This window comes from Xenopus laevis, chromosome 2S (genome assembly GCF_017654675.1).
Source record: "Xenopus laevis strain J_2021 chromosome 2S, Xenopus_laevis_v10.1, whole genome shotgun sequence".
NCBI classification, from domain to species: Eukaryota; Metazoa; Chordata; class Amphibia; order Anura; family Pipidae; genus Xenopus; species Xenopus laevis.
The window spans coordinates 42,632,948-42,639,990 of NC_054374.1; the positions used below are offsets into that span (position 1 = coordinate 42,632,948).

At 37.5% G+C, this 7,043-nt stretch overlaps 1 protein-coding gene across 1 annotated transcript; it reads right to left on the bottom strand.

Moving 5' to 3' along the window:
• Window positions 1-5,289: 5,289 nt before the first annotated feature.
• Window positions 5,290-6,228, bottom strand: LOC121400760 (olfactory receptor class A-like protein 1). The gene has a single exon (XM_041584714.1). It carries the CDS (start codon window positions 6,226-6,228, stop codon window positions 5,290-5,292), a length of 939 nt encoding a protein of 312 aa, XP_041440648.1.
• Between the last annotated feature and the right edge of the window lie 815 nt (window positions 6,229-7,043).

The window sequence follows — 7,043 nt, forward strand, 5'->3', positions numbered from 1 at the left end:
GTTTCAGTATATTATTACCAGCCAACCTCTTGTCTGTTGCAGCACTCAGGTAGTTCTGGGATCATTAACATTAGATCCAGTTTGGATTCCTTCCAGGTATTGGGCCCACGGATACCACCCCAGCTCCCCTTCGTAGCTCCTTTCTAACAATTTGTCTCTGATGGCTTCCATTGCTCGGGTCCAGTTTACTTTAGTTATCAGTGATTGCCGACCCGGCAATTGCAGTTTTTTCCAATGTGCTGCTAGAAGAGATCTTGCTGCTTTCAGGATGTGTGTAGCTAGTTTGTGTGAAGGTTTGGAATTGATAGGCTGAATTTTCATGCCTAAAAGAAATGTGTGTGGGGTTGCCTGAATAGTGCTGTGTAGAACCTTGGAGAGCCGAAAAGCTACCATTTTCCAGAATTCTTGGGCCACTGCGCAAGACCACCAGGTGTGTAGGAAGGACCCTCGCTCCCCACATCATCTAAAACACATGGCGTGTTCCGAATTACCGCTAAGTTTGCTGATGCGTGTTGGAGTATAATACCAACGAAATATGATTTTAAATGCTCTTTCGCTGGAGGTTGCGCATACAGATGTTTTTTTGGCCGTTTCCCATATGACCAGGACTTTTCTGAGATTGTGAGATCGAAATCTGTTTACCACTTTGTCATGTATGGCTGACGTACATCAGTGGTGTCTGATGAAATTTGACTGTATATTAATGATATCAAATGTGCTGGGTAGGAGCGTTTAAAGCAAATTGTTTTAAAGTAGGTCATGGTTTGAGCATTCTGGGTTTTGATCGTATTATCAACATAATGTCTAATTTGTAGGTATCGGAAAAATTGTGAGTGGGGAATGTCATGTTTCTCCTTGTATTGTTGAAATGGTATGGTGATTTGATCCGGACGGAGATCTTTTAGTGTGAGTATGTTTGCGTCTATCCAAGGTTTAAAGTCAAGTGGATTGCATCCTGGGGGGAAGCTCTTGTTACAAAAAATAGTTCTAAGTCTAAAGTTACGTGTGCTCAATTTCATCTTAATGGCTACTGAGTCCCATAGATCTAGTGAGGAGGGTAGAAGGTCACTAAGAACGGCTCTGTTTGTCTTAGGAATCCAAAATAAGTGTGCTAATTGCAAGGGTGCTGTGAAATGATTTTCAATTGTTTTCCATGGTTCCTCTATAGGGGCATGCATGTGAATCATGGCCTCTAGTATACTGGAATATTTGTTTTTTAAACAAAAAGGGTATCCCTGACCAGCAGTCCTTAGATGGATTCAAATTGTATGTTAGACTGCAATTGTATGGTTTAAGACTGCCATATATTTTGCCTAACTCTTACAAATCTGGATAATTGGTCATCCTTATGCCCATAGGGCAGAACAGAGGGCACAGGATCATCCATATGTACCAAATCATAGTTTTTTATAAGGAAAAGTATATTATCAGATGGATAATAGCGATACTATGGATTGTAATATTTCCCAGTGAACGATTTTACATTGAGACAGAGCTAAACATTCACAAAAATGACATTCTAAATAATGCTTGCAATTTTTAAAGGGATTCTGTCATGATTTTTATGGTGTCGTTTTTTTTTCTAAATTATACTGTTTACATTGCAAATATTTCACTCTATCATGTAAAATGTCATTCCTAACCCAACAAGTGTATTTTTTTAGTTGTAATATTGGTGTGTAGGCAGTCATCTTAGGTAATTTTGCCTGGTCATGTGCTTTCAGAAAGAGCAAGTGCTGCACCATGGAGCTGCTTTCTGACTGGCTATTGTTTCTCCTACTCAATCTAACTGAGGAGTTGCAGTGGGACATGGATTTTTACTATTGAGTGCTGTTCTTAAATCTACCAGGGAGCTGCTATCTGGTTAGTGGTTACCTTCCCATTGTTCTGCTGATGGGCTGCTGGGGGAGGGAAGGGAGGGGTGATATCACTCCAATTTGCAGTGCAGCAGTAAAGAGTAACTGAAGCTTATCAGAGCACAAGTTACATGACTGGGGTCACCTGGGAAACTGACAATATGGGTAGCCGCTTGTCAGATTTCTAAATTAAATAGAAAAAATATGTTTGTTCTTTTTAAAAATGGATTTCAGTGCAGAGGTCTGCTGGAGCTGCACTATTAACTGATAATTTGAATATGAACATTTAACATGTTTTCCCATGATAGTATCCCTCTAATTACATTCCCCACTAAGATTTTCAGCAAAGCTCCAACTATAATTTGCAGACACCCAAACCACCCACACCAAACCTGTTGCTGCAGTCACAGGTGGCCTATACATTTTCTGTGACAGCACCTTGCCATTTGTGAATTTTTGGCAAAGCAAAATGGGTCAGATTCGCCCATCACTACATGGAGGAATCCATTCAATAGCATTGCATATTTCCTGTGCTACAGACTGACATGTCATAGTTACATAGTTAAATTGGGTTGAAAAAACACAAAGTCCATCAAGTTCAACCCCTCCAAATGAAAACCCAGCATCCATACACACACCCCTCCCCACTTTTAATTAAATTCTATAGCTCTAACTATAGAGCTTAGTATCACAATAGCCTTTGATATTATGTCAACACAAGTAAAAGTGAGGAGAGAGAATAGCCTTGCCTAGAGTGCTACAGTTTTGCTTATAGCATTGCAGTAGACCATTATTAACCCAAACTGCAAACCCAAACTCTGAATATTAATTTAATCTAAACAATGAATTTTAAGGGGACCTGTCAGCCAAATATAAAAAGCTGTATAATAAAATTAATTTTCTTTTTTTCTATTTAAGCATTCATATCTGTTATAAAATCATTTAAAAATCTCAGCTGTCAATCAAATATTGACTGCCCCTCCTCTATGCCTTAGGCATAGAGGTGGGGCACACAATTACTTTCACTTTCAATTCAGCACTTGGTAGAGGTCACTGCTCTCTCCACATTCCCCCAGTTTTCTTAACCATTTAATTGTGTAGCCAGTGCATGGAGATGGACATCAGGTCACCCATTCTGGTGCACAAACAAGATACTGAGATGATGAAAGGCTTGTCTTAATAACAGTGTCCACAAAATGGCTCCTGCCTGTTTGCTATAATTATGAATTCCCAGACTGAAGGAAACAAGATCCAAATCATTTATACAGTGTAATTAAAGTTCATTTTGCTTGACTAACATGATAAAATAGGATTTGGAATATTTTTTTTGGGTGACGGGTCCCCGTTAAGCCCAAAGCCAAACATTTTTTGCCAGTCATCTTCCCTGTATGTTTTTGGAAGGAATCAGGAGTACCCAAAAGAAACACACACAAGCACAGGAGATCATAGAAACTGGGTTGGGCTACAGTTTATATAGGGCAGAGTCAGCTAACTAAATTGTCTTTTTGAACAGTTTTATTTTTACACTCAACAGTTCATTTAAGTATAATGTTTATAGAAAAAATATTTTAAAAGATTGAAGATATTCCAAATCACATACCTAACTCTCTATATTCAAGCTAGTCTGTATATCAGCACAGAAGCATAAATCTAAAGCCCAGACGTCTACTTCCTGTTCCAGGATGGAGCTCCATTTACTTTGCTTTTTCTTTGACCAAAGTTGGCCTGAAAAATCTAAATTAAGCATACCTCAAGAGACCTGTTGTCAGAACTGCTTCCAATGGCTATCCATAGCATTTTTTTTAGTTAAGTGGGTGTCAGGGTAGATGTAACTGAATTAGGATTGCTTGAATTAGGAATGCTTGGTACCTGGGGTTCCTTTCAGATAAGGGATGTTTACATAATTTTGATCACTATGCTTTAAGTCTGCTAAAAATCATTTAAACATTAAATAAACTCCATCGGTTTGTTTTGGCACCAGTATGGATTCATGAAGCTTAGCATATAAGGTACAAGGTACTGTTTTATTATTACAGAGAAATTTTTTTTTTTTTTAAATGTTATATATTCTTAAAATAGACTCTATGGGGCAAATCTACTAAATGGTAAAGTGGCCTTTAGTTTTGAACCCTTTTGTCAAGCGAATTTTTGTTCAGGCGAAGGATCGTTACTCCCCAAATTCATCTAAGTGCGAATTGTCCACTATGTTACCCTTTTCGCCAGAGTCTGCTTCACCAGGTTATACCTGGTGAACTGATAAGATGAAGCTACATTTTCCTCAATCTTATGTCAGTGACATCATATCCTGTATGCCAAAAAGTTATAAAATAAGACAAAATGTTTTAGGGTGGGCTCATGTCTAGGACAATAGACGGTTAGTTTTGTCTTTAATTTGGCTTCTTGAAAATTTTTAATAATAAGTGGCCACTTCACGCATTTGTACCAACATCACAAATAAATACATATATATGACCTATATGTACCCGCCCTATTCAAATTGACCTAAGCGTAAGTGTGTTAACAATGTTTTGCTAGGAAGAAATCAACGCTAGCAAAGTTTACTTTGAAATGCTCTCACTGAAGAATTTTCTGTTGCAAAACTCCGCCAGCATTCGTCTGCTGAGACATAACTTTGCATTTTGATGAATAAGCTTATGCGCTGCAAATTAACGTCTGACAAAGTTGTGCGAAGTGTGGCGGAGCCTTCCGAGGTGAAAATTCACCTCAGAATTTTCCCTATGAGTGATGTCTTCCCTGTAATTCAGAGCTTTCTGGATCTATTTCATGGCAAAACCTGGTGAAAAATTTTGCTCATTACTACTTCCTAGCCATTAGCAGCTAATTTTTCAATGCATGGTCATACACAAAAATGGACAATTATTTTCTCCTTCTCAGTTTGGAAATGAAAAAGTTTACAATTTGATAAAAAGTTATGTTTTGCTGCTGTTCCATGAACATAACATTTTGAAATCCTGTACATAATAACATATTCATTGTTATTGGCAGATTGACAAATTCCTTACACATTTTACATAGAATGTAGGAAAATAATTGTAAAGTAAAACATATATATATACTGTACAAGATATATTATCATATAAAGTAGTATAGATTGCCATAAGTCTGCTAAAAATATTCTAACTTTAAATTAACACAATAGTATTGTTTTGCAGCTTAGTTAAGGCCAAGTAAAAAAGGAACTTGTTTCTAAAAATTAAAATTTTTTGCTTATAATGGGCTCTATGGAAGGGGACCTTTCCTTTTTGGATAAGGGGTTTCTGAAAAAGGGATTCCTGGAAGAGAAGTAAGGCATTGTTAACTGGAATAAACAATGTGGTGAGTTTCTGTAGTCAATTATGCAACCAATGAAGTTGATATTCATACACTTTGTAATAAATACAATCCTGATGTTGAGTTTAGCATATTGCTTTTCTCAAGTGGAATTATTCTGTAATCCAATAGATTTCTTTCTGCATGGATTTTTAAACAAAAAGTTTAATTTAGGAGTGGTTACAAAAATATGAATAGGACTCAGGACGGCGAAGGATGCAGCAAGGAACAATCTAGTATCACTTACATCTGGATCCACATTGGACATGGTCAGAGTGTAGATCCACATTGAGTTATCCATACCAAACAAGGCCATGTACATTGTAACCAACAAGATGACAGCTCGTGAAGCCTTGTATTCAACTGTTTTGCTTTGGCCCTTATCAGAACTGCGCATTCCCTTCATTGATTTCCCATGATGGAAGAGAACATATACCATGTACATGCTAGAAAGAATCATCAGTCCAACAAATATAATCTCTCGTACTGCAGATAACAAGCCAATTATGATGTATATTCCATAACTGAGGAAAGCAACATCACAATATGATAAGTGCAGTGTGTAAGGTGATGTTTCATTGATTGTTGCTCGTCCATACAAGATTCCAGAATGGTAAATTGCCATATTCATAGCCAAAAATAATGCAATTATTTTTGGTACATAACGACTGCCCATTTGTTTTAGGTATTTCCATTTTCCTGTGGCTGGAGCAATAATTACACACTGGTGACAGCTTAGAAAACTGGTTATACAAATGGACATGGCTCTGCTTACTCTGAAAGCAAATATAAATAGCTTGCACTGTTGGTCGTTAAGCAAATGTTTTAACCCTAAAGAGTATAAGGCATGTGGTACTACACGAGAAATCAGAACAAAGAGATTAGCAACTGATAGTGACATCCTAATAACATTGGCTGGTAAGAGTCTTTTCTCTGAAAATGCAATGTGGGCAAAGCTAAACATAAGTAAAACATTGGCAGGAATCCCAGTTATAAGCAATGAAACAAATCCAGCAGCTTTAAGCTGCACATTTATAGCCATGGCACTGTAGTCCCACTTCAACAGGTTTGACGTCAAAACCATATAAAAAAGATTCCAGATTGTTTCACAAGACCAGTTCTCTCAGTTTGGACTCATGGATAATTCTGTTAGAAGGAGAGAGGAAATTTTACACGTTACATTAAATTTCCCTGTCCCAAATAGCAGGTTTTTATTTAAGGAAAAATGTACAGTTCATACAAAAAGAATCACTTAGGGGGTTATATATCAATTTATCACAGTATTTCTAATATCCAACTCCGAGCAACTCCATATTCCCAAATGGACCTTATTTATGAAGAAAAAAGGCCAAAAAATAGGGTCGGGCAAACTTTCGGAGCTTTCCCTGAAAACTTTGAATTGTTGGAGTTTTCAGCAAAAACTAAGATTTTTTCTGAGTTTTCTGAGTTGTTTGTGCCAAAACCCCAAAATCATCAGATATCGTTACGGACATCAGCGCAGATACTGGGACCTTCCTCATTTACTTATACAGATCCGTGAGAGCTTTTAGATGCCGGGGTTTCCGAGTTTTTAGACTATCATCGGACTTTAATAAATCTCTAAAAATTTGTAGTTTTTTTTTACTCTGAAAACTACAAACTATTCGAGGTTCGGATATTCAGAGCTTGATAAATAACCCCCTAAGCATGTGTGGCAGTATGGCTGTATGCAACCGGGGCAATTCTGGTCCCCACAACACCTTGAGGCAGCCTTCCTGTGACCACCCACCCACCACATACAGTAGAACCCTGATTTTAAATTTACCATGGGGCGGCATGAAATGGGCATCAAATCCCTGCACTCTGCATAGTAAAGAA

Excerpts from the sequence above, each read along its gene's own strand:
- LOC121400760 (XM_041584714.1), bottom strand. The coding sequence starts at position 6,228 with ATGGCTATAAATGTGCAGCTTAAAGCTGCTGGATTTGTTTCATTGCTT.